This window comes from Petaurus breviceps, unplaced genomic scaffold, assembly GCF_028583685.1.
Source record: "Petaurus breviceps papuanus isolate PSGF00001 unplaced genomic scaffold, PetGlider_PUasm1.0 90650, whole genome shotgun sequence".
In the NCBI taxonomy this organism is placed as follows: domain Eukaryota; kingdom Metazoa; phylum Chordata; class Mammalia; order Diprotodontia; family Petauridae; genus Petaurus; species Petaurus breviceps.
Genome location: NW_027187299.1, coordinates 8,031,234 through 8,058,004, shown reverse-complemented (window position 1 = coordinate 8,058,004; position 26,771 = coordinate 8,031,234). Strand labels below are relative to the sequence as shown.

General features: G+C 40.0%; 1 protein-coding gene across 1 annotated transcript in view; it reads left to right on the top strand.

Annotated features, from left to right (window-relative positions):
• The first annotated feature begins 538 nt into the window (after positions 1–538).
• Positions 539–26,771, top strand: part of PGBD5 (piggyBac transposable element derived 5) — a 169,448-nt gene continuing 143,215 nt past the window's right edge. The window contains exon 1 of the mRNA XM_069064892.1: positions 539–1,073. Coding sequence (XP_068920993.1) covers positions 539–1,073 — 535 coding nt within the window. The remainder of the gene's footprint in view (positions 1,074–26,771) is intronic.

Genomic DNA, 26,771 nt, shown 5'->3' with positions numbered 1-26,771 from the left:
GGAATCCGCCCTCTCGGCTGCACGCACAAGGAGGGAGTCGGAAGGGTTGGCAGTGGAAAGAGGAACAGAGGGGAGGGGGTGCATCTTGGAGGGGAAGCAGCAGACAAGCAAGCTAGCAGGCAGGCGTGCAGGAAGGCTGGCAAGCAGGGAAGGAGTCAGGAAGAGCTCCCCGGAGGAGGAGAAACAGTAACAGCAACAACAGCCCTAGAAGCGGCTGCAGCAGGGTAGCAGCAGCAGCACCTGTCTCTCTTCGCTTCCAGAGTGGTTCACTGATCCCGGAACAGAGCTTGCCATTTCAGCCGCCCCGGCCCGCCGCCGCCCGTGCCTTTAAAAAAAAAAAATATTTTTTAACCTGGAGCTGAGCCAAAGCCGGGCAAAGACGGCGGACCGGCCGAGGGTGGGGAAGGGGAGGGCGCTTTGCTGTGGATTGAACTGGTGGGGAGAGACAGCCCGGGGCGCCGGGAGAGGAGGGGGGGTCTGTGGTTGGGAGGTGTTTTGGGGGGCGGGGGGGCAGGGGAGAGAGTGGGGTGCAGCAAAGATGATGGCGGAGTGCGGCGGCGGCGGGGGTGGTGGCGGCGGCGGCGGCGGCGTTGGGGGGCCGAGGAAGAAGGCGCTCTCCCTGCTGGAAGCGGCCCGCTCCCGCTACGAGAGCCTGCAGATCTCGGACGACGTGTTCGGCGAGTCGGGCCAGGACAGCAGCGGGAACCCCTTCTACAGCACCTCGGCCGACTCGCGTTCCTCCTCCGCCGCCTCTTCCGAGGACGAGGACGACCCCACCACTTCCTCCATCTCCTCCTCCTCTGCCGCCGCCCCGCCGCCTCCGCCGCCGCCGCAGCCTCTGGCCGGGGAGGTAGAGGCAGCAACAGAGGGGCCCGCCCGCGGAGGAGGCGTCTGCTGCTTTCAGGGAGGAGGAGGGCGCCGCGTCCCGAGGGCAGGAGCAGCGACTGGTGGGCAGCGGCAACTGCAACAGCATCAGCTCCCGGGGCCCATGGATGAAGAGGATGAGGAAGAGCGTGGAGGCTGGACCCAGACTTTGCGAGACACCCCTCCCCCTCGCTTCGAGGATACCAGCGGTAAAAGGGGGTGGGCGGGGCCGCGGGATGGAGTGGGGTTGGGGTGGGGGGGCGGTTAAGAGCCAGCAGTGGTGGTGTGTAGACGCTGGGGGTTGGGGGGAGTTGGCACACCAGCCTGGACACCAAGTCCTCTGAGATTGGGAGTCCCCTTGGCTAGGGATACCCGGCACATCTGCTTAGTAGGGATTCCAGATGTTTTGTTGGCTGCCTGGGGCAAGGCAGAAATGGAGAAGACAAACTCCCAATCGGCGACGAGAATTTTAGTCAAAGATAGATACAGTGGTGTAAAAGTAGCACAAATGGGCTCAGTACTAAGGTGGAATAACTATTTGAATGCAGGTTCTGTGTTCCAAATTCAGTTTGGAGGAGGGGGATGAAACAGAGGCTGCTGCAGGCACTTTTCCTGTTCAATCAAGTACAAAAGGACGTGGGAGCTGTCTCCTTTTAGTTGCTGGGAGCATTCCAGCGTCCTGCACCAGAAAGTAGTCACACCTGTAGGCACCCAACATACAGATAGAATTTATTAAGAGGTAAAATAATTTCCTGATTGCTAGGATTGTGGAAATTTCAGATGGGTTTCCAGGGGGTAGGTTTTTTTCTTGGATGACTCTAAGAAAGAGATGGCCTTGTGCCTGGGATGACCAGATGGAAGGGAGAGAGACCTGTTAGTTATCTTCCAAGTAAGTCTGTGACCCGACTGGGGGCATTGCCCCATTGCCTGAGACCCAACCAAATTCTCCCACCCACTCCTCACACATTTTTTCTTGTTCCCCATAACTAGTCTAGGAAATTATTTATACAACATTCCTGCATAAATTTTTACTTTCAAGCCTAAGTTATTCTGTTTAGTTTCTTCCATTTATAATGTGGCCTCTCAGGGAGTCAAAGTGCCTTGTCCTTGGAGACTAGAATTAATAGAGGGGAAGGGGAAATAAAGGGAGGATAAAAGTGCTTGCTTTGTAAGGGTACTGTTAAGGTGGGCTGTTACCACACTAAAAATAACTTCTTTAGATAGGTGTTCTGCATGACACTGCCACACATTAATAACCATAATAGTGATGATTGACATTTATAGCATGTTCAGCTGTTGTCTGTAAAGGACTTTACATTCATCATATCTTATGAAATATCATAAGCTTTTGCTCTCTATCATCACAAAATCACTAGTATTTGCATGAATTTTTCTTCTTAGTACCTTGCTTTTGGGAAACTGGATGGTTTCCTCGTGACTGGCAAAAGTTCAACATATTCAGCTCAGTGTGAACACTATTTCTAGCCATTATATTACTCTAATGCCTTGCTTTCCAACCTTGAAGCACTGGAAAGTGCAGTGTGTGTGTGTGTGTGTGTGTGTGTGTGTGTGTGTGTGTGTGTGTGCATGTGTGTGCATACTAGCCTAGTCTGGAAAATGTTATAGAACCAGCATTGAGGGAAACTTAGGGAGTGGCTGAACCCTCAGCATGATATAGTTTCTTCCCTTGTTATTCTTTCTCTGGTCATACTGTATTCCATCCTAAGGACCATAAGAGATTCTCTTGAGATCCATGACACTTTCCTCCACTTGCAGGCTGACTGGAAATCATTCTACAGACTGTTTTTAAAACTCTGGTAGTCAGGTACCTGCAGTTTCCTAATATGTTTGGTCTGTCTCAGACCAAGAATACTTTGCAAACCTCAAGCAAATTGCAGCATCAGTGTGCTATAAAACATCTAGCTGTATAAGGGAGTTGAGTTATACAATCAATTTGGCTTAACCAATCTTGTTCATACAGCATGTAATAGAGCAACAGATTATAATCTGGGTTTTCTGGTTTGCAAGATCTATACTTAAGATTTCCAAGAGATTCATATTTCCAGGGTCATATTACTTTGTGTAATGTGCTTTTTATTACACTACAGCTTTTTGACCACTGCAATGATTCGATGCCCTGGACAGTCTTATGTGTTAATATCTTATGAATTGTAGCATATGATAGTCCTATGTTTGACAGACTTTCTTCTGTGAATCTCTCTGATCTATTTACCTGGCTTCAGTGGCTTCATCTGAAAAATGAGAAAGTTGGACTTGATGATCACCAAGCTCTAAGACTCAGTGATCAATCACTGGACATTGGGAATAGGTATTCTAGCAAAAGTTGTGCCTAGAAGAATATAACAAGTCTCTCAATTCAAGGCAAAGAGTTCTGTGTCAGGACTATTAGAGAAGCTGTGTTCAGATAAGACCTAGTTATGAAAAATGATCCTGTGTGGTAGATCTTGTAAAGGATATAGATTGTCCTATGCTCAATCTGTTAATGTTAAATGTTAAATTTCAAAGTCACTTGGAATTGGGGGAAATTGTGAAACTGGGCACTAAATCTCTAACTTTACCATTTGAATCTTGCTGTTGTAGCACTCAATGTCAAACATCATGAAGGCTTAAGTTATATCATGTGCTTAGGTCATGCTCTGTCCCTGAGTCCAAGATTGTAAATAAACACTTTAGTCCAGGAGTTAACCCTTGATGGGCATTGTTTACTCTGGAGCTTTTTTTTTATATAACCCCTTTTCTATGTAATAATTTGCTCTGACTCTAGATGAAATTTAGAATTTTTTTTACCTCCCTACAGTACCCCACCCTCTTAAAGAAAATGGGGAAAAGAAATTGATGCTTTATTAATTATGAGTTCCTAGTTCCCTGATAACAATAGAATGTGATTTATGGGGGCTGGAAATAGATACAGAAGTACAGTGTTGGCAAGGGAAAAAAAAAGCCTGCTTCTAGCAGTGTAATGATATAGAGGGCTGCTGTTAGGTGTATGAGGGTTATACCTCAGCAGTTCCAACAGAAGTTGTGTTAAAATAGTTCTTGGTTCAGTGAAATCAAAATAACAGTTCAGTAACTTTAAGCAAAGAATTCATTGCAGTCTGTGACTCTGACAAGGACTGCAGCCTGCACTGATGCTCACCTCCAATTAACAAATCCAGTTTGCTGGGGAAGGAAGGAGGCAATCTGCAAATATAGTCAGACTTCCTATTTTAAAACCTATAATAGCCTTTGCTTCTATGAATTGATTTTGGCATTCTTTCTTTTTATTAAATTTTAGTTCTAAACATTTTGCTATTTCTTAGACCCAGATCTACCAGGACTGAGTGAGGACAACGATCCCTATATAACTTTTATAAAAAGTTTATGTATATGACAAAGTGCCACACTCTGCCTTTACTCTGAAATCCTGTCTTCCATTTGGTATCACTAGAAATAGTGTGCACAATAGAGGCATATGGACCCTAACCAAAACACAGAGAAGAAAGAAAGAGGGAAGCCCCCTTTAAGTCTTCCCAGCCTCCCTCTGCATTGACAATATAAACACATATAAAACATCTATTTTATAAGTAGAGTTTCCCTACAGAAACAAATCAGGTTATATATTTCCAAGACTACAGTGACCTAAAACTTCTGAAAGGGTCTTCCTCCATCTTTTCATTTCTTTTCCAACTCTTGATGATACTGAGGTGTTGATATCTGTGTCCCTTTGAGACCATTTAAATTGTGTAATTGGAGCAGTGCTGGTTAACAAAACAACTAGAGTCCCCAGAATTGTTTTTAATTCTTTTATGGCCATAGGTTCACACCTGTAGCAAATGTTTTCTAGAGAGGGCCTTTAACTCAAGAATTCTGGAATTCTGAAGCTGAAAGGGATCTTGGACATTATCTAGTTTGATCTTCTTATTTTACTGATGAGGAAATTGAGTCCAAAATAGGTTAAGTAAACACCCAAGATGCACAAAAATTTGATAGTTATATTTATGAGCTTACTTCAATGGATAGTTGAATCTCAGTGGCATGGTTATTTGCAATACCAGTGTAGATTATGAGCATTTAACATGTGTTTAGTTTTAGGTACCCTGCTTTAAGAAGTATGTTGATAAGTGTCCAGAAGAGGACAACCAGGGTGGTGACAGACCTTGAGTCCAATGTCATATGAGACTTGGATGAAAGAACTAGACATGTTTAGCCTAGAGAAGAGAAGGCCCTGGGGGGTGGGGAAGGTGATGTGTTGGCTGTCTTTGGTATTTGAATGGTTATCATATGGGAGAGGGACTAGACTTTTTCTGTATGGTCCAAGAAAGTAAAAGGAATGGATGAAAAACTGCCTAATGATTAGAATGGACTGTCTCAAGACGTAGTTAGTTTTCCTCATTCAAAGTCTTCAGTCAGAAGCTGACTGACCACTTGCTGGATATATTACAAAGGGAGCTTCTTTATGAATAGGTTGGGTTAAATGGCCACTCAGATGCATTTCAGCTCTCAAATTCTGTTATTTATGACCTCTTCATTCTGTCCATAGTTTTGCATAAATTCTTTTTATTCTGATCCAAACTTATTTAATCAGTGAGCAGGGAAGTCCCAATGTGTGAAAACTTTGTTTGCATTACAGATCCATAACTCAACTGTAGTCATAGTTTTAGAGAGTTGTCTGGGGGCACTGAGAGGTTAGCTAGCATATGTTAGCACTCGGATTTGAACGGAAGTCTTTCTAACTGTGAGTCTAATCTGCTACCCATTATACCACACTGATATAGGAGATTTGTTAGCACAAATAATAAAGTATTTATTTATACTTTGACTCCTTCAAACAAATGCCTCTCATGGTTGATCTTGACCTATGATTATTATTACTTCTCTGGTTCTTCCTTACTCCAGTTATAGGACACACAAAATTCTCTAGAGATCTCTGGTGCTTAACTCCATTCAGAACATCATGCAGTGTGCTGGCTATTTGCCCACTTGTGCTTTACAGTAGCGTGAAGCTGACTTGGTTACTTTCTTGGATTGATTTACTTTTTAATTTTTTTACTCCTACCATTCTTATGCTTCCATTTCAGGAAGCAAAGGAATAAAAAAGGAATATTTGTCTAGGTCAGAGATTCTTGACCTGAGGAATGTGAATGTTTTTTTTTTCCAAAAAAATTTTTTTAATAACTATATTTCACTATAATTTGATTTCTTTGTAATTCTATGTCTTTTATGCATTTAAAAACACCATTCTGAGAACAGCAGAGTCTTCACTAGACTGCCGAAGGGGTTTATGACATCTCAAAATGGCTGAGAACCCCTGACCTAGGTTCTGATTTGCTTTGGCTTTTTTGCCCATGTTAGCTTTTTGCAAGCTAACATTTAATTGTGAGAAACTGAGGTAGGGGTGGACCAGGAGATTGATTAACTTTTATATTAGTAGAATATTTTAGACTAGTTTCTTCATGTACCATGTCAGTTTCCTTGTTATTGTTCAGCATGGAGATGTGACCTTGAGAGGCTGGAGTGGGGCCTGGTGTGTATAAACACACATTTTTAAAAAGACTTCACCTTTGTAGGTCTGATTTGGTTCAAAGTCCTTTAGGCTGCCAAGTAGTATTCAATGGGTCAAGGGGAAATAAAGACTATGCTTTTCAAACAACTATCATGCTGAGGCCCAGGTGTTGTGTAAAGATTTGGAAACTGAGATGCCTGGGAAATGAAATAAGCATTTGTGACATTGTATTTATCATGGTTATGTTAATACTCTAGGACAGTTTACTGTACTTTCAACTCAGTATATGGGAAAATTCATGTGAATATAATAACTCTTTAAATGGGTGAATTGCAAGGCTTACCTACAAATGAGAATTTGGTATATATAGAATTACAAAGACTGGCTTGAAGGAGGTTAAACTGGAATGTTGATTTGAGGATGTGATATTATTTAAGAAGATTGGAGGGTGTGGAATACCCAAAGTGTGTAAGGGACAGACTTCCCACTTTATTGGATTTTGTAGCTGCTTTGTAGGTAATAAAACCTTTTCTAAATCATTAGAGTGTGCTAGTAAGGTGGCACTTTTTTTTTGGTAAAAGGTGATGTGTTTTTTAAATCTGAAGAATTTGTATGGATGACTATAGTTGCAATGTTTGTAATATAGTGCCCTTTCCCAGTAGAAATACATGTTTTTTGGTATTGCATTATAATGGTTTAATTAAAATTCCTCCTTCTCCTATCCTTTTTCTTTTTGGCTTCATGGAAATAATATGTTATAGGATAAGTAGCATTTCTGAGCTCTATATTCTACTCCTGGATGAACGACTAACTTATATGTGATCTCTGGCCAGTCACTTAACGTCATTGAGACCCAGTTGTAAAATGAAGAGATAGAACTGAATGTTATTGTTAGGTCCCTTCCATCTATGAATCTATTATATAAAAAATCAGAGGAAATGTTCAAGCTGATCCTTGTTGATCCATCTGTCATAGAAGATACATAGGGAGTCCTTACACTAGGTGATAGGGAGGAGGGATGGAAGCAACAAGGAAGGAAATTTCCTGACCTTGGTCCAGAGTCATGAACAGGAATTTGCCCAGTAAGTGTTTGTGGGTGAGCCACTGTATAACAGTAATCAGAGTATCATTAAATTAAACACTCTGATGGGAAAAGCAAAACCAAAGAAATTGATCACAAAGTTATTTATCTTTACAGAAGAGATCTGTGATAGATCTTGTGTATCAAAGTAAAAAGAAACAGTTATGTGTTGTATGTATGTATGTGTGTGTGTATATATGTATGCATATATATGTATATATATATATTTGCATGGTCATTTGTCCTACGAAGACATGGCTAATCAATACATTCGCTAAATAATTAAGCAAAAATAAATTATAGGGGAAAGAGAAACATGTGAAAGTATGTTAAATCATGCCTGACTAATCAAGGAGAGTTCTTTGAGAAGGCAAATTGGTACATGAATAAAAGGAAAACAGTGTATAATTAGATACCATATTTGATCTCCTTAGACTTTCAAAACTTCTGTGACAGGGTCTTTTATTAAAAGGTTATTTTTAAAAAGCCAGGTCTTTATGGAATTGGCACAGAGGGTGGAAGAGGAACAAGGAAAAGGAGTATTTCTCAAGATGGATAAATTGAAGCAGGTGTACTCTTCATGAGATTTTGGGTGTGACCTGGCTTATTTAACAGTTTTGTAACAGGAGGGGAGGATGGGCAGAGGTGGTACACAGAGACTTAATCTACACCATTGTAATCTCCTTGAGGACAGGGACCACATCTTACTCTTCTTTATAAACCCACTGCAGTGACTAAGTCAGCACTTTGTCCATAATTGGCTTGCTGTAAATAAATGGATGAATGAATTTTCTAAGCTTTTATGGGGATTAAAATGCCAAGATAATGGGGATGAACACTAAAAAGATCTCCTGAGGGCATGTGAGTAGTCAGAAAAATGGCAGACAGGCTTTAGTGTGGATAACAGATAAAGTAATGTGTTTGTCCAGAGCTGGAAGGGGGAAGGGATGTGTAAGACAGCAGGAATCTAAACTATGTTTATAAGTTGCTTGGCTCCAAACTAAGCAGCTATTTACCAGAAAAGGGCCTGATATTTTGGTCAGTGAACCTAAAAGATCAAAAAAATTCAGGAAATTTTTAGGGACTAAGAACAATAGAACAAATGAAAGCTGTATAAAACCAATGATAGGCCTGCCCTATGAATATCAAATATGGTCCTACTTGCTGCACCTCAGGGAAGATATAATGGAGATAAAACTTTCATATCCAGGTAGCTAAAGTGACCTAGCGGATGAGGAAGCTGTCATAAAGGACAGACTGAAAATTCCCTTTGCCATCTTTATCTTTTTTAATTGATGACTTTTGTTTTTATATTACCTTCATTTCTGAATATATCACCCCCATCCATAGAGACTTTTCTTGTAAAAAAAAAAAAAGATAGAAAAAGGGAAAAAAATTAATCAAAATCAACCATCATCTTAATAGTAAAGATGACCTTCTACACCCATAACTCCCTCCTCTACAATGATGGAAGGAACTGTGTTATTATTTTTTTTTTTACATTGAACTATACAAAGCAACGAACATGAATAAGGCAAACCTGGAAGGGTTCACCACACCCCAAGGACTACAGTTCTTTTGTCCTGCTAATGAACTTCTTGCTTTCTTTTCCTTTTTCCTTAGGGGTATCTCAGCTAGGTGATACTATGGATAGAGAGCTGGACCTGGAGTCAAGATCTGAGTCCAAACCTAGATTTAGATACCTATTAGCTGAGGCAAGACACTTAGCCTCTATCTGTCTTAATTTCCTCATCTGTAGAATGGGGATAATAATAGCACCTACCTCCCCAGAGTTGTTCTGAAGATCAGATAGATATTTGTCAAAGTACTTTGCAAATCTTAAATGCTAGCTCTGGAGAAAGAAATAGCAAACCACTCTAGGATCTTCGCCAAGAAAACCCCAAACGGGGTCATGAAGACTCAGACGTGACTGAAAAATGATTGAACATCACAAATGCTAGCTATTATTATTATCTTATGTATTTTGTGCTCACTCTTCTTTCTTTATATACCACTCAGTTCTAACTCAGACAAGCTTTTTCTCACATGTGATATATATTTCAACATTAACCTCCTGCTTTCCCCTTCCTCTTTTCTTTCTCGAAAACTCTTCAGTCTATTGTCCCTATTCTACTTCTGAGCTAAAAAACCAGCTCTTATCATGCATGTCACTTATTTTTGCTCTATCTCTTCTTGCCCTTCTTTTTCTCTTTTCTTTTAATAGAAAACCATAAGTTTTGGAGTGAAATGAGACATAATAAAATGCCAGTGTCTTTAGCCTCTAGAGTGTTTGAAAGTCTTTCAGAATCTGCACCAAAACTTCTCTCTTTATCTTTCTTTCAACTAGCTCCCCCTCAAATGTACATAGAGTGGCTCCTCACCCTCAGAACAAGTGAGCCTATGACTCACTAAGATTGAGGGCAATCTATATTAGAACTAGGAGACATGCCTCTAAGTTGGAAAATAATACATTTTAGCTCATTTAAAGCACCAATTCCAACATCTGATAACTTACTTGTGGTAGTTTTATGCCTAATCATCCTCACTCAAGAAGCAGCAGAGAAAAACGTGAGCAAAATATAAATGGTTTTAGAGAAATATTTAGGTAAATTCATGAATAAATTCCATCTTGGGCTATTGAAAGACAGTAGATGTTTTTTTGGGCATCATCCTAGCTTTTTTCAGAATTTGTCCCTGATAAGATGGTTCCAGGTCTCTGCTCTCCAAGATTCTGATTCTAAATCTGCCCCAGATTTCTAAAAGAAAATTATATAAATGCTACTGCTCTATCTTGTTCCTAGAGGGCTGTCTTAACAGAGGTATCAAAAAATCTTTTAAAAATTTTCAGCTACAGGAGAAAAAGGTTGAACTATTTTCCAAAGGTCTTTCATTGGGGAGTTGAGAAAAATGAACAAAAAATTCTCATAAATCATAGAAATGAATGATTTCTGATCCCAGCTTTAATTATCTAGCCAAAGATTAGCTTAGTGGGCACACCTAAAGAGACAAGTAGGACACAGTGGATAGAGTGGTAGACCTGGAGTCAGGAAGACCTGAATTCAAATCCAGCCTCAGAAAATAGCTGTGTGACCCTGAGCAAGTCACTTAAACTTAGTTTGTCTCAGTTTCTTCAATTGTAAAGTGGAGATAAGGATAGTACCAATCTTCCAGGGTTGTTGTGATGATTAATGAGATATTTGTAAAGCACATAGTCCAGTGCCTAACACAGAGTAGGTACTCAGTAAATGTTTATTCATCCCCCCCCCCCCATCTTTGTTTTCATTTTCTTGCTTTAATGATGTGTAGGTGGGGCGGCTAGGTGGCTCAGTGAATAGAGCACCGGCCCTGGAGTCAGGAGGACCTGAGTTCAAATCTGGCCTCAGATACTTAACACAAAACTAGCTGTGTGACCTTGGGTGACTTAACCCCAATTGCCCTACCTTCCCCTCCTCCAAAAAAAAGTTATGTGTAGGTTGGTGTAGGTTGTATGCTAGAGAAGGAGTACCCAACAAACATTCCCAGAATTTTAGCCCAAGATAGAGCAAGGCTTGAACTGTTTTCAGGTGGGATTCTTAGTCCTTCCAGAAATGTTTTCCCCTCAAAAACTGATGAGGGTTTATAAGTTTTTTTTCAGCTGGCCTTGTCTTCAGTTTTCTGCTACAACTTCCTTGAGCTGTGTGATCCTGGGCAAGTCCCTTAACCCCTATCATTTTAACAATGAATCCCTTTGATATGAGGGAATATGCTTTTCCAGTCTTAACTTCGAGTTTATGTCAAAATTCTTTATGCATACAATAAAAATAAGAGACGTGGTTTCCATCAGAGGAAAGATGATCAGTTTCAAAACCATAAGCCCTGTGAGGGTAGGAAATAGGAGTGGAGGGGCCTTGTCTAACTAAGCTTTAAACCACTTTGTCTGTAAAGCTAAAGTTAATACAAAAAACAAAATGGATGTCTTATGGAATCAAATAGAAATAGTTTGTATGCCTTTTAAAAATAGTTAAATCTTTCTTGATACTGGAGTCTTTTGTGTCATCTTTAGAAAAAGGTAAGCAGTGAAATATATGCCAGAGAAGAGGGCAGTTTTGAATATTGAAGTCCTTTATAACCTCCCTGCATACAACATTATGGAATTAAGAGTTAGAAGTTACTTATCTTAAAAGTCATTTGGCCAACTCCCTGATTTTCTATACAAGGAAATGGAGACCCACAGAGGAGAAGTAACTTGCTATGGTCACACAATAAATGGGTAAGGTGGAATGTGAATCTGGGTCCAGAGTCAGTATCTTTTCTACTAACCTATGCTGCCTCCCAAACATAAGGTCATTAATTATTTAGAACTGGAAAGTACCTTAGCAATCTTTATTTTACAGATGAAGAAACTAAAGCTCAGAAGGCTTAGCAAATAGGTAGGATTTGAATCTAGGGCTTCTGGCTCTAAAACCCTGTGCTCTTTCCATTATAACCGCATTGTTCCCCAGTGATTCTGAGGGACTCAAATAGTATGAATCCACTGGCTTTCTTTTTTAATTTCTTATATTGGGTATTTACAAAAAGTCAGGGCACAAAAAAGCTTACATAGAGTCAATTACTTAGCTCAAAAGGTATGTCTAGGTAGCTAAGGAATAATTTAAAAACATGATCTTAGAAAAACATAGAAAGACTTACATGAAATAATGAAGAGCAAAATAAGCAGAACCAAAAGAACATTGTATACAGTAACAGCAAGATTGTTTTAAGAATGACTTTGAGTGAATGACTTATTTTGGCTATTATAAATACCCAAATAAACTACAAAAGACATATGAAGAAAGATGCTCTCTGCATTCAAAGAAATAACTGATAAATAGAAGTATGTCTAGAATAATTTTACATATATATATGTGTATACAGACATACACATATCTATTTGTGTCTAATAGTAGCCATTTCTAGGGGAGAGTGAGGGGAGGGTAGAAAAAAAGAAAACAAATTTTGCATGATAATTTTAATGTACATTGGAAAGGAGTAGCAAGTTTTGCATAGTAGATTTACAGTTTCATATACAATCATCTTTTTATTGTATCATATTATGGAAATGTTTGTTTTATTCCATAAATATGTATTAATGTAATAAAAAGAAAAGAAAAAATGCTAACTATAGATGCTCAGGTGAAGAAAAACAAGAGATGGCACTTTGATGAATGCCAAAGACTAACCACATCTCTGGGGAGTTAGCCAGATAGCTCTTGGTTCCATCTCCCTTTAGAATAAACAATTTGAGACATGTTAGCTATTTTTACATGTTCTTCCTTTCTTGTACTAGAGTAATAGGAGGGAAAAAAATCCATGAGTGAGTTTATTTTTAGAGGCACATTAAGCATTTTTATTCCGTTATAAATAGGATATTATTGGACTAGGCCCTCTTACCAATTAAGACCTGAGTGATAAGAGTAGAAACAATTTAGAGATGGGCTGATCTACTTTGATCATGTGGTAGTCATATTTGCACCTTCCATTCTTTTTTTTCTAGTTTATTTAAAAAAAAATTTTTTAGTTTACATCATTCATTTCCACAAGACTTTCAGTTACAAATTTTCTCCCCATTTTCTCCCTATTCACCACCCCAAAACAGCAATCCCACTGAATATCCCCTCCCCCAATCTGCTTTCTCCTATATCTTCCCCCATCCCCCCTCTGACTTTCCAGTAGGGCATGGTGGATCTCTATGCCCCAGTACCTGTATATCTTATTTCCCAGTTACATGTAAAATAATAATAATAATGCACATTTTTTAAACATTTGATTTTAAACCTTTGAATTCCAGATTCTTTCCCTACCTTCCTGGTCACTCACCCTTACTGGGAAGATAAGCAATTCAATATAGGTTGTACATGTGTAGCTATGCAAAACATTTCCATAGTGGATATATTGTGAAAGACTGACTATATTTCCCTCCATCCCATTCCACCCCTACTTGTTCTATTCTCTACTTTGATCCTGTCCCTTTTCAAAAGTGGATGCTTCCAACTTCCCTCTTCCCCCAGTTTGCCCTCCTTTCCATCATCCCCCCTCTCATCCCCTTCCCCCTTACTCTCCTGTAGGGTGAGATACCCTATTTAGTGTGTATATCATTCCCTCCCTAAACCAAATTCATTGAGAATAAGGTTGACTCATTCTCTTTTGTCTTCCTGTTCTTCCCCTCCATTGTAACAGTTTTCCTTTGCCTCTTCTGTATGAGATAATTTACCCCATTCTATCTCCCCCATCCCCTCTCATTATATTCTTCTCTCACCTCTTAATTTCACCTTTAAAGTATCATCCCTTCCTGTTCAACTGGTCCTGTACCCTCTGTCTATGTATACCTGTACATATATATATATATACACATATATATATATACACACATACTCACATATATATTAATACATACATACATATACACACACACACACACACTTCTATTCCCTTCAACTATTCTCATACTGAGAAAAGTTTCATGAGTTACAATGATAATTTTTCCATGTAGGAATGTTAATAGTTCTACTTTGATAAGTTCCTTATGATTTCTTTTCCCTGTTTACCTTCTCATGCTTCTCTTGCTTCTTGTATCTGAATGTCAAATTTTCTATTCAACTTTGGTTTTTTCATCAAGAATGCTTGAAAGTCCTCTATTCCATTGAATTCCCATATTTTCCCCTGAAACATGATACTCAGTTGCTGTGGGCTACTCAATGTACAGCATGATCTGGAGACGTGAATAAGAAATCACCAGGCCACGTGGGTAGTTCAAGGAAGAACGATGAACTCCATTTATTTATGCTTAGGACAAGGTTTTTATAGAGCAATGAGACAAAGGAAGGGGACTCAAGTATTCATATCATTATCTTAGTCTGTCATATCCTGGAAGTAGCATGGCCATAAGGCCTTTTGTTCTCTAGGTGCCAGAAAGTCTTAGGAAGAGCCAGCTAACTCCTTTCATGTGCAGTCACATTACAAAGGATGCTCCAGAGCTGGCTTCAAGGCCTGAAGCCAAAGCATCATCATCAAGTACATCTGCATAGGAACTGTGACCACCTAAGAATTCAAATATTTTGGTTTTGAACAACTAAAGTCTTGGGGCAGAGCCTGTTGGTCTCAGAACTCAAACAACATCCTTATAAGTGTAACCCATATCAAAAGAACTAAGGAGCTAACTTGATGAAAAGTGGCTTCTCAAAGAGGTCTTTGATATTCAGGTCCACTGATATCAAGGTAATTATCTGAAGTCCTGGCTCAGGCCTCTTTGGCTCCCAACACTCAGTTGTGCTGGGTAGGTGATTCTTGGTTTTAATCCCAGCTCCTTTGACCTCTGGAATATCATATCCCAAGCCCTTCGATCCCTCAATGTAGAAGCTTCTAGATCCTGTGTTATCCTGATTGTGTTTGCACAATTTTCAAATTGTTTCTTTTTGGCTGCTTGTAATATTTTCTCCTTGATCTGGGGACTCTGGAACATGGCTATAATATTCCTAGGAGTTTTCTTCTTGGAATCTTTTTCAGGAGGTGATCGGTAGATTCTTTCAACCTCTATTTTTCCCTCCGGTTCTAAAACATCAAGGCAATTTTCCTTGAGAATTTCTTGGAGGATGATTTCTAGGTTCTTTTTTGATCATGTCTTTCAGGTAGTCCAATAATTTTTCAATTATCTTTCCTGGATCTCTTTTCCAGGTCAGTGGGTTTTCCCATGAGATATTTCTATTTTTTGCCTTCTATTTTTTCATTTGTTTGGATCTGTTTAATAGTATCTTGATTTCTCATAAAGTCACTAGATTCCATTTGCTCCAATCTAATTCTGAAGGAATGATTCTCTTCAGTGAGCTTTTGAGATTCTTTTTCCGTCTGGCAAATTTGGCTTTTTAAGGCATTCTTCTCCTCATTGGCTTTTTGAGCCTCTTTTGCCATTTGAGTTAGTCTATTTTTTAAGGTGTTTTTTTTTCTTCAGTCAGGTTGTTGACTCTCATTTTCTAATTTTCTTGTATCATTCTCATTTCTCTTTCCAATTTTTCCTCTACTTCTCTTATTTGGTTTTCAAAATCCTTCTTAAGCTCCTCTATGGCCTGTAAGCAGCTTATTCTTTTCTTGGGAGCTTCTGGTGCGGGAGATCTGATTTTGCTGTCTTCATCCTGTTCCATGCCCCAATCCTTTTTGTCCCCAAAAAAGGAATCCAGAGTCGGACTGCTGTGTTTGCTTTTCTTCCCTCGTTTACTCATGTTGCCACTCAATTACTTGACTTTTGAGCTTTTAGTCACAGTAGAACTCTGCTACCAGAGGGGGGGAGCTTTGTCCCAATCACTAGGGTTTTCTCTCACCTTCTGGAGCTATTAGTTGGGTGCCTTCTCTGAAGTCTCCCCATGCTCTGGCAAACTGGTTATGTACCCCAGAACCTCTACCCGAGACTATAATCCAGATCCAAGCAGGTTAAAGCATGAGTGATTACCCCTCCGCCTGGTTGCTTGGTCCCCCTACAATCTGAAGACCAGGAGCTGAAGCTGCCATGTGGTGTCAGCTGCACAGCTGCAGTGCCTCAGCTGCTTCTCCCTCCAGGGGATAAAGACCTGACCTCACTCCTGAACTCTTGGTTCACAAAGTCCACACTGCACTGACCTCTCACTTTGTCCTTAGCATCTATGGATTGATAATTCTGGAAACTGCCACAGCTATTGGTGATCTGAAGTCCCTCCAGCCGAGGCTGGTCAGGCCACCCTGAGGCTAAAACTTCCAGCTCTCACGGTGCTGGGTTCGGCTCCCAGAGTGCTGTGCTGGCTGCTTCCTGCCAGCCTTCTGGGCTGTTCTCAGCAGGAGGTTAGCTTCTCTGTGTCATTTTGTGGGTTCTGTAGCTCCAGAGTTTGTTCAGAGTCACCTTTCACATGAATTGGAGGAGGTGGGAGCGGGAGCCCTGAAGAAGTCCCGTTTCTATTCTGCCATCTTGATTCAGCCTCCTGTACCTTCCATTCTTAAATAGGGGAGACAGGTTAGACACCAGCTCATGTGAAAAGGTCCTGACAATTTGGGGGAAGTAGAAAGCTCCAGCTAAGTCATGTTATCATAGAATTTCAGTCAGAAGGGACCTCAGCAACCATCTGGTTCAACCCATGGCTTCTTCCAAGAATCCCCATTACAACATGCTCAACAGACCACATCTAACCTATGCTTGAAGATGTCTAGTAAAGAGGGAACTGATTACCTCTGGAGGCAGTATCTAGGATGCTAAATAGCATTGAGTCTTAGGTAGTTTTCATATCAAACCTAAACAAGCCTCTCTGCAACTTCCATCCATTGCTCCTAGTTCCTCCCCCCAGGAGCAAGTCAGCATCAGTTCATCAACTAAAATTTTCTAAGTACCTGTTATATGTGAAGCGCTGTGCAAACCGCTGGAGTCTAAGTCTTCTTCAAATCCTTGACCATGGCCATCACATTCTGGCCTGAGTTTCTCTTCACTAGGTTAAACATCTATGATTTCCTCAACTGATGCTCATGTGGCAATGACCTAGAGCCCTTAAATGCTTTACTTGTCCACCTCTGGATACTTCCCAGCTCATAAATGGAATTGTGGTGCCTAGAACTAAACAGGATGTTCCAGATGTATTGCGGCAGTAAAACAAAAAAACAACTGATATGATCTTAGGAAATATTAATAGAAGTATAGTGTTTGAATGAGGGACGTGATTCTTACCTGATCAAGCCACATTTGGAGTATTTTATGTTCAGTTCCAGGTATCACATTTTGTTGACAAACTGAAATATATCTGGAGAATAACCAAGATGGTGAAGAGAGTGAAAAATACATAGTATTGTTGAAAGAATTGTGTATTTAGCTTGGATAGAGATTTAAGGGGTGGGGAGGGTAGGATCGCTGTGTTTAAATATTAGAAGAGGAATTAGACTTGTTTAACTTGGTCATGGAGGGTAAAACTTGAACCAATCATTGAAAATTTCAGAAAGGCACATTTTAACTAGAATATAAGGAAAACTTCCTAAAAGAGCTGTCCAGAAGTGGAATGAGACACCTAGATAGGTGGTAATTTGCTCATTTTTGAATTCTAAAAGCAAAGGCTGAATGACCACATCTTTGGGATATTGTAGAAGTGATTCCTGTGTTGGATGTGTGTTGGACTAGAATCAGAGGTGTGTCCCCTGAACTAGATTTAAATGTAATTGGGAAACATTTAACAAAATAAATAAAAATACTATACAACATAGATAATGTTAATTTGTGGTTTTCTAAACCAATATGTGGCCAGGGTCAATTTCTTTTATATATATATAGTTTTTGAAATTGATATAGTTTTAGTTTTCACCATTGTAGCACCAACATGATATTCATAGCACTGATGGTGACTATGAATATGCTGGCATAGTTCTGAATTGCAAAATATAACAGACTCTTCATAGAGAAGGCAGAAGCAAAACATTCATTCAGACACCAGAGAGCCAAATTCCAACAGCAGAAAGTCAAATTCATCATAGCAACAAATAAGTTAATACTCCATAACACAGCAGGGGGCAAGCAAACGCTATTAACCCTAGCTGTTTCCTTGCCTGCATCTGTTCTCTCCCACAGCTCTAACTACTTTGACTTCCAGCTTCTTCTGGGCTCTGCTTCAACTGTTCAGCAAGCTCCTCCTACCATACACTCCATGTGATTAAATTCGGCCTATTAAGGGACATGGAAGATCTTCAAATTCCCTTAGGCCTATTAAGGGTCAGAGAAGACCTTCAAATTTCTATTACCATTACATTCAGCTTCAAGATCTTTCATGTCCTTACATAAGTCAATGGGACTTTAGGGGTAACTGGTGTCCACAGAACTTTATAACAATACAACAGGGATAACAGAAAATAAGGATATAAAACAATATCTTAAGGTGGGGCTTGAGTACTAGCACCCCATCATTTCCCCCTCTAACGAACAGGGCTCAAAATTTTGAGGTAAGGGACAAAGGTCTCTTCTTCCACAGCTACTTTCTGCTGCAATGGGTTGTAGAGTTGTCCCTGCCCTAAGAGGTCCCATTTGAGAAGTCATTTCTTTAGCTGACATCTTGGACTTGGTCAATGCCAGGCCCAGGGATGACCCATCACAGTCATGGACAGGGGTGACATCTGACTTAAGTGATCAGGCATCTGTAGGTGGAAGGTACTAAGCCTGCAGGAAACAAATCCAGTGAACAAGTTTAACATACAAAAAGTCAAAAAGAAACAAAGAGACTAAACCAGAAGTAGGGTATAGGGTCAGCCTTACAACCATTCACTTCCATAAAATTTTGAGTTTAAAATTTTCTCCCCCCCTCCGCACTCCCCAAGACAGCATGCAATCTGATATAGGCTCTACATACACATTCATATTAAATATATTTTCACATCAGTCATGTTGTAAAGAACAATTAGATCCAATGGGAGGAACCACAATAAAGAAGAAACAAAATAAAACAACAACAACAAAAAGAGCAAATGGTATGCTTTGATCTTCATTCAGACTCCATAGTTCTTTCTCTGGATGCGGATAACATTTTCCATCATGAGTCTTTTGGAGTTGTCTTAAATCCTTGCATTGCTGAGAAGAGCTAAGTCTATTAAAATTAGTCATTATACAATGTTGCTGTTACTGTGTGCAATGTTCTCCTGGTTCTGCTCGCTTCACTCAGCATCACTTCATGTAAGTCTTTACAAGTTTTTCTGAAATCCACCTGCTCATCATCTCTTATAGCACAATAGTATTCCATTATGTTCATATGCCACAACTTGTTCAGTCATTTCCCAATTGATGGGCATCCCCTCAATTTCCAATTCTTGGCCACCACAAAAAAGAACTGCTATAAATATTTTTATACATGTAGGTCCTTTCCCCTTTTTATGATTACTTTGGGGCACACTTAAAGTGGTATTACTGGGTCCAAGGGTATGCACAGTTTTATAGCCCTTTGGGCATATTTCCAAATTGCTCTCCAAATGGTTGGATCAATTCACAACTCCACTAACTGCATTAATATTCCAATTTTTCCCACATGTTCTCCAGCATTTTATCATTTTCCAGGATAAATTTATATTTGAGTTTAAGACATAGGTCTAGATAACCTCTGAATTTCCTTTCAATTCTGATTTTTTTTAAATTCAAAGTATAACATAGTGGTTAGAGAGCTGGCATCACAGTTAGGGAGACCTAGATTCAGTTCCATCTCTGAAACATGTTGCCTTTGTGACACTGGGCAGGTCATTTAAACTTCGGGTGTCTCAAACTCTTTACTAAGATTCTATGTTACGGAGTTGTAATTTATTTGCATTGGTAGAGAGAGACTAAACCCTTAATAAATATTTGTTCTTCTTGACTTAATAAATGCTTTTTGACTTGGAAGTTTTCTACACCATTGAAATCAAAAGTTGGGACTAAACAAAGACCCCTTCCTATGGAGGACTTATGTTGGAAAATTATGTTGACTAAGTATAGAGACAAATTTTTATAGTGGGTACAAGTGTTTGAAAGGCAAAAGAATGCCAGTATAAGTCGTGCCTAAATCTTGGCACATCGTTAACATACAGTTTGGATACGTCTCGCTATATTTTTAAAATACAGTTTGGATATGTGTGTGTGTATATATATATATATATATATATATATATATATATATATATATGGGTATGTGTGTATTACATATATACACACATATAAATACACACACTGTCTCTACTGGGCAATTTTCCAGCTAAAATGTCATTAGCACTACCTTTAGGGTTCTCTTGTTGTTTTCTAGTCCTTTCAGTCACCTCCTGTTAATTGACCCAGATTTCTTTATCAGAAGTCCTGGAATCCAAACCCTGGAATTGAAGTGGGGATGTAGGGAGGGAGCAGGGAGCTTCCTGAATCAATATGACATAATTGAATAAACCTTGACTTTAGAGTCTGGAACACTTGAGTTCAAATCCCACCTCAGATGCATACTAGCTATGGGAACAAGGGCATCTCTCTGAGCTGTGGTGATCATCTACAAAATGGGGACACACACCTTACTTAGTACATGCCTCAAAAGACATTGTGTGCATAAAATGGCATTCTAAAATCAACTGGTATTATTACCCAGAATGAGGATGAGGGAGGAGAGAGAGCTGATGCCTAGTGCTGCAAAAGTCTTTGCTAAGCATCTACATGGCCTCTGGCACAGTGCTTTTCACGTGGGCATATAACCTGGTATTCATTGGCAGACAACTGGCAGGCAGCTCGAATCTGACTCCACAACCTAGTTGAGGAGCTAAAGCTGAGGATTGTTTCACTAAGCATTCAGAAGCCTTCTCTTAGATTGTTTCAGTTTTCCCTGTAGTTTCCTTAAGTGGGAAAAGAAAAAAATGCCAGACTGCATGGACAGAATTTCCTTGGAGCTTGCTCAGATATGCTGTACCTAAGGCTTCGGAGCTTCTCATGGCCACTTCATTTGCCATAATTACTTTTGCACTGGTGCAGGTTAACGTGTATGGAATTCAAGTCGCCTTGATTTTGCAGCAGTCATCCTGTAGAAAAGTGTGCTATGGACATGCAGTGGTATGACTAGAGATTTAGAAAAAAAAAGAAGTTTGGCACAGTCACTTGTCTTTTATTAGCAAAGGTTTGACATTTCCCAGACATAGTGAAACTTGAGATTTGAAAGGCTTGGCCGGACCCAAAACAGACTCTTCTTGGCCCCTCCCCACTTCTATCCATCATTCTGGGCATCGACTTCAATGCATAGTAGTCCTGCTGGTTTAAAATGTAATGCCATTTGGCTGTCTCAGTTGCCTTCTCCCTTCTTTCTCTTCTCCCCCTTTCCTTGTCCATTATTCATGCAATACCTATTTAGTAATCAAATGCTAATACATGCTGCTTGCCAATGAAGCCTTTCTACTCTGAGAATAGCAAATATTAGCAGTATTTACACATTCTCCTTGATATGGTTAAAGCATTAAAGTAAATCACCTTTAGGAAGTAGGACTCTTGAGTTGCTAAATAACTATACATTGAGATGGAAACCTCCAGCAACTGAGAATGGATTCTAGTGGAGGTGAGTGGTCAGTACGTAAATAAGCCTTTATTAAGCACATACTGTATGCTAGGCACTGCATTGTCCTAAGTGCTGGGTATGCAAAGAGAAGCAAAGTAATAATAATAATAGCTCACATTATAGGTGGTGAGCAGGCAGCTCAATGGATAGAATGGTGGGCCTAGGGTCAGGAAGACTCATTTTCCTGAGTTTAAATCTGGCTTCAGACACTTGCTAATTGTGTGACCCTGGGCAAGTCACTTAACTTTCATCTGTCAAATGAGTTGAAGAAGAAAATGGCAAACCACTCCAGTATCTTTGCCCAGAAAACTCCAAATGGGGTCCTGAAGAGTCAGACATAACTGAGAAATGACTGAACAGCAACAAAATATTTATATAGGGGGGCGTCCAGGTAGCACAGCGAGTAAGAGCACCAGCTGTAGTGTCGGGATGATCTGGATCAAATCCGGGCTCAGATACTCAGCACCACACCCAGAAATAACTGGCTGTGTAACCTTGAGCAAGTTACTTAACCCCAATTGCTTTAAAAAAAAAAACAAAACCATTTATATAGGGCCTACTCTGTGCCAGGCACTATGGTAAACACTTTACAAATGTTACATCATTTGATCCTCTCGACAAGCTATATATAGGTGCTATTATTACTCCCAATTTATAGATGAGGAAAACTGAGTCAAACAGGGGTTAAGGGACTTGCCCAGGGTCACACAGCACAAGGAAGTTGTAGCATAAAAAGCCTAAAATAGAGGTTATGCCTAGAGAAGCAGATTTGAAATTTAGTAGCATAGAGATATGTGGATCCATGGGAGCTGAAGAGATCACCCATTGAAATGGTATGTAGAGAGAATAGGATTAAGATCAAGCCTGGAGGATTCCCATGGTTAGTGATTGTAACGTGGAGACTGAGAGAGTTTACTGAATAGCTGATGCTGGTCTCTAGCTCAGCTGAGGCCTAGGCAGGTTTAATTCTAAGGGCGTGGAAAAAGAAGAGGGCCTAAAAACAAAGCACTGAATGCTTTTAATGATTTTTTAAAAAATATGGCTTTTTTTATTGTGCTCCTGAAAAACAGAAGATAAAGGAGATTTTCTATAAATGTTTTTTTTTTTCCTCTCTGGGTCTCAGTGACCTCCAGAGATTTCAGATGAAGAATATATCCTACCTAGAGCTATAGACTTATTGATCTTGAAGTACCAAATGCTGCAATTATTGTACATTCTCTTTGGCCTCTGACTAAAAATTCTCTTTTCCCTCAAACTTTTTTTTAAACCTTTACACTCTTTCCAGACTGTTTTTCCTAGTAGGCTTATCACCTACTTCCTTATTCCACTAATTGGCTTCAAGGTCCTTCCACTTCAGAGTGATTTCTTATTTGTGACCCTTGCTATTTCCCATCCCAACAGCCAGTGACTCTTCTCTCTTCCATATAAAGAAGCAAAAGGAATCTTGGTACAGTGAATAAAAGTGAGACTTGGAGTTAGTAATATCTGGATTTAAATCCCCACCCCCACCCCCAACACCTTGATCAGATCTCTTAACCTCTGTGAGTTTCAGTTTCCTCACCTATAAACTCCATAAACTTACAGCCTTGGGATTGTGATGATGATGTTTAAATGAGATAATGTATGCAAATTGCTTTGCAAACTTTAAAGTGTTGTATTAATGTTAGATTTTTTGTTAATGATAACTTATTGATAGGTATAGATATTGTGGAGTAATTTTTGAATTTCTCAAGTTACTCTGTATGACTGTTCTCTTACACATAATCATTTTCTAAATTTTTAAATGGTTATTTTTTTAAAAATGCATCATCAAAGTGTTATCTAGTCATTGTGGTTTAGGCACACACCACAAAGGTACCTCAAAACAAACCACATAGTAGGACTGGGAATGAATGAATGAAAAAAATTTTTTCTTAAGTTCTTACTGTAGACCAAGCACTGAGGATAGAAGTTGAAAAACTAGACAATTCCTGCCCTCAAGGAACTTCTATTTGAATGTGAGAGACAACATAGTTACATTATAATAGGAAAGGGTATTTTGGTTTGGGAAGCCACAGAGGTGGTTAGTAGGACTCTAGGGCAGTCAGCTGACACACTTATTCCAGAGCCCATGGTGGTATTGATTTTATTACAGTTTTCAAAGAAGGAAGTAGAAAGGAATAAGGGTAGAACTGGGGTTAGGGAATTGCCCAAGCATGATCCCTAAGAAACAGCTCCCCTGAGTTAGAATCTCTGGAGTACTCATGTGGAGAATGGAACAGAAACTAATGGGGTAAAACATAGGGGTCAAAGAAACATATTTATAGGGCAGAAGTTGGAGCTAAATTGCTTAGCTATTCCAGGTTGGGAGAGAGACCTTGGGGAGAGATCTCAGACTTTGCAATCTGGGACATTGGGATGGGGAGACTCCTGGGACAAGACCCTGTGAAAAACAGAGTCCTTAAGACTCTTGCCCTCAATATCTCAGGCTATGGGAAGCTGGTGTTAATGGCCATCCATAGGGAAGAACAAAGAGTGGAGAAAAGGCTGAGGAGGTCAGCTGGAGTGCAGCTGCTATAGGAGGAAACATCCATCTAGTGACACCCTGTTCCACTTCTTATGAAGATGGATCAAAAAACCTCAGTCATCCATTATTATCCCTGAACCTTTGTTTTTGCAGGGGGCAGCCAGCAGCAGGTCATTCATACGTTCACCCTGGGCAAATAATAATAAAATATATGTTTATGTAGAAAGGTTTTTAGTTTGGGAGTTTGGGGTTTTGTTTAGTTTTTATTTTGCCTAGACCTGTGATTTGATTGGTGTAGGAAACTCCTGGTAAGGAAATTCCCTCTACTAATACATAGTGGCAATAGTTCAGTAAGTTTTAGAGAGGTGCCTAGGAATTCCGAAAGGTTAAATGTTTTGCCCAAAGCAACACAACCAGTATGTATCAGAGGCAGGACTAGAAGCCATCTTCCTTGAATCAGAAAACTCTGTGTCAAACATATAGTCCTAAACAGTTTTCTAAGACATTTCCACATAACTACATGAGGTATGCCCCCCATTTTGTTCCCACTTTATAGATGAGAAAACTAAGGCTCAGAATGGTTGTGACCCATCAAGGTGTCATAGCTATTAAATGGCAAAATCAAGTTTTTTGACTCTTGATCCAGGATTCTTCTCATAGGTGGACAATGCTAGTCTAATCTCTGGGAGTGATTATGCTGGAGGAGGATTTACACAACCGGCCCTTGTTGTTTTAGCCCTTTCTCCCCACATAGTGCCTTCTGAAAATGTGAGCTACCCCATGGATCACTGAGCAGGCGTCCAAATGCTCTCTGCAAGAAGTAGAATCCCTAAAGGAATGGGCTCCTTTGAGAATTTGCCCAATTTGCATAAATGCAGAAGCGAGGGAAAGTCTTCTCTAAGCACTAGCACCAATGGGTGAATTCCACCCTCCTCGTAGAGAGATATGCCAAGTAATCTGTCGAATTTGCCAAGTAATAAGATCTGACCTTCAAGAGATGCATTTATGGCTTCTGGGGGAAAAGCCAGGCTACTAAGCCTGGCTTTATTTTGTCATGTTTTCAGAGTAAGAAATAGGAGTATATTGGAAATTCAGAGTTTTAGAGATGGGCTTTAAAGGTTACATAGTTCAGCCTCCTCATTTTATGCATGAGTCTGCTGAGACCCTGAACATTTAAGTGATTTGCCCAAGGTCATGCCTCCACTTAGTTGAAGAGCCAGGATTTGACTCTAGGTCTTTTGACATCTGGGTTCAGTGTGCTTTCATGGGTCTTGCTTTTCCCTAGTCTTTTTCAAATGTGTTGTTACAGTAGATCTATAACCCTGGCCCTTTGAGGAGTCTGTAATTCTGACTTTTTATTCTTTTTTCTATTTTTAATTTTGACTTTTTAAAGACAGAAATAAAATCTCAGACAAGAAATGACCTTGGGACTGATAGGTTTTAGTGGACAGGCTCTGGTATTAAACCTCAGCATTCCCAGCATCCAACCCCCGCTGGGGTGTGCAGCATGTTAGAAACTATGGGGAATTAAATGACCCGAAGATATGGACCCTGTGCTTCAGCCTTTAGTTTAGGGGAATTTGGGGGCCTGCCATCCATGTGTGTAAGACTCCCTCTCTCCTGAAAACAAGATCAGTGACTTCAGTAGTATGTGTATTCCTTCTCTTTCTAGTGCCTACCACAGTTTTGGCACATAGTAGGTGATTGATAAATATTTGATTGTTTGACTGGCATAGCTTGCAATGTATTTCTGAGAGAGCCCTTGCATCACTGTGGCTAAATAAATAAATAAATCCTTCACCTGGTGGCCAACCTTCTGTTGTTTCCAAATTTAGCTGGTCTGGTCTTTTGACAGTAGCCCACAGTCTGCCACCAGGCCTTTCTAAGCCTTTCTAGCTTGGTATCACCTGCCACAGCGTGTGTTCCATCTGCTCATCCTTGGAGAACCCAGGCTCACTCCCATGCCATGATGAGGCATTAGAATGGGACTTTAATGGAGACTGATCAGATCCCAAAGAATATGGAAAGATATTGCTAAATAGTTGCTGAGGACCTAGTTCTCGGAACTGTAATGATCATTAGATGTGGGGTTTATTTTAGCCCTTTAAGGTTTGTAAAACACTTTACATGCACAATCTTATTTACCCTCCCAACAAACCAGGGCTGTTAATTTCCCCATTTTATAGTAAAAAAATCTGAGGTTCAAAAAGATTCAAGAACTTGTGTGGAGTCATCCAGATAGGAAGGGTCTAAGGCAGGGTCTATTTACTATACCACGTGGCCTTTCTAACTGTGGGAAGTGCTGTGGGAAGAGATGGAATTAGAAGACAAGCCTCTGTTTATACAGTGTAACAGTAATTTTTTTCAGAGAAGGCACTAGGCTTTAAGAAATATGTCTCCTACTTATGATCCCTTGCCAATCTGTATGGTGTCAGAGGACTGTTTCTTCTTTGTAGGACAGATGTGCTGCTTTTAAACTTCAAATGAATTATTGAATTCATAAAATCTGCCTTTTAAAATCCATCATGAATGTGGGGAGAGGGGAGAGTAGGAGATTTTCTGTTGAGGCAGGAGGACCTATCAAGGAACAGTTTTTCCATGATGTCTGGAAGAAGAGTCAGAATAACCACCACTACCCCCACCCATGCAGAAACAACTTGAAAGTAGTACTTACTTTTCTTTCTGTTCTTCCTTCCTTCCTTCCTTCCTTCCTTCCTTCCTTCCTTCCTTCCTTCCTTCCTTCCTTCCTTCCTTCCTTCCTTCCTTCCTTCC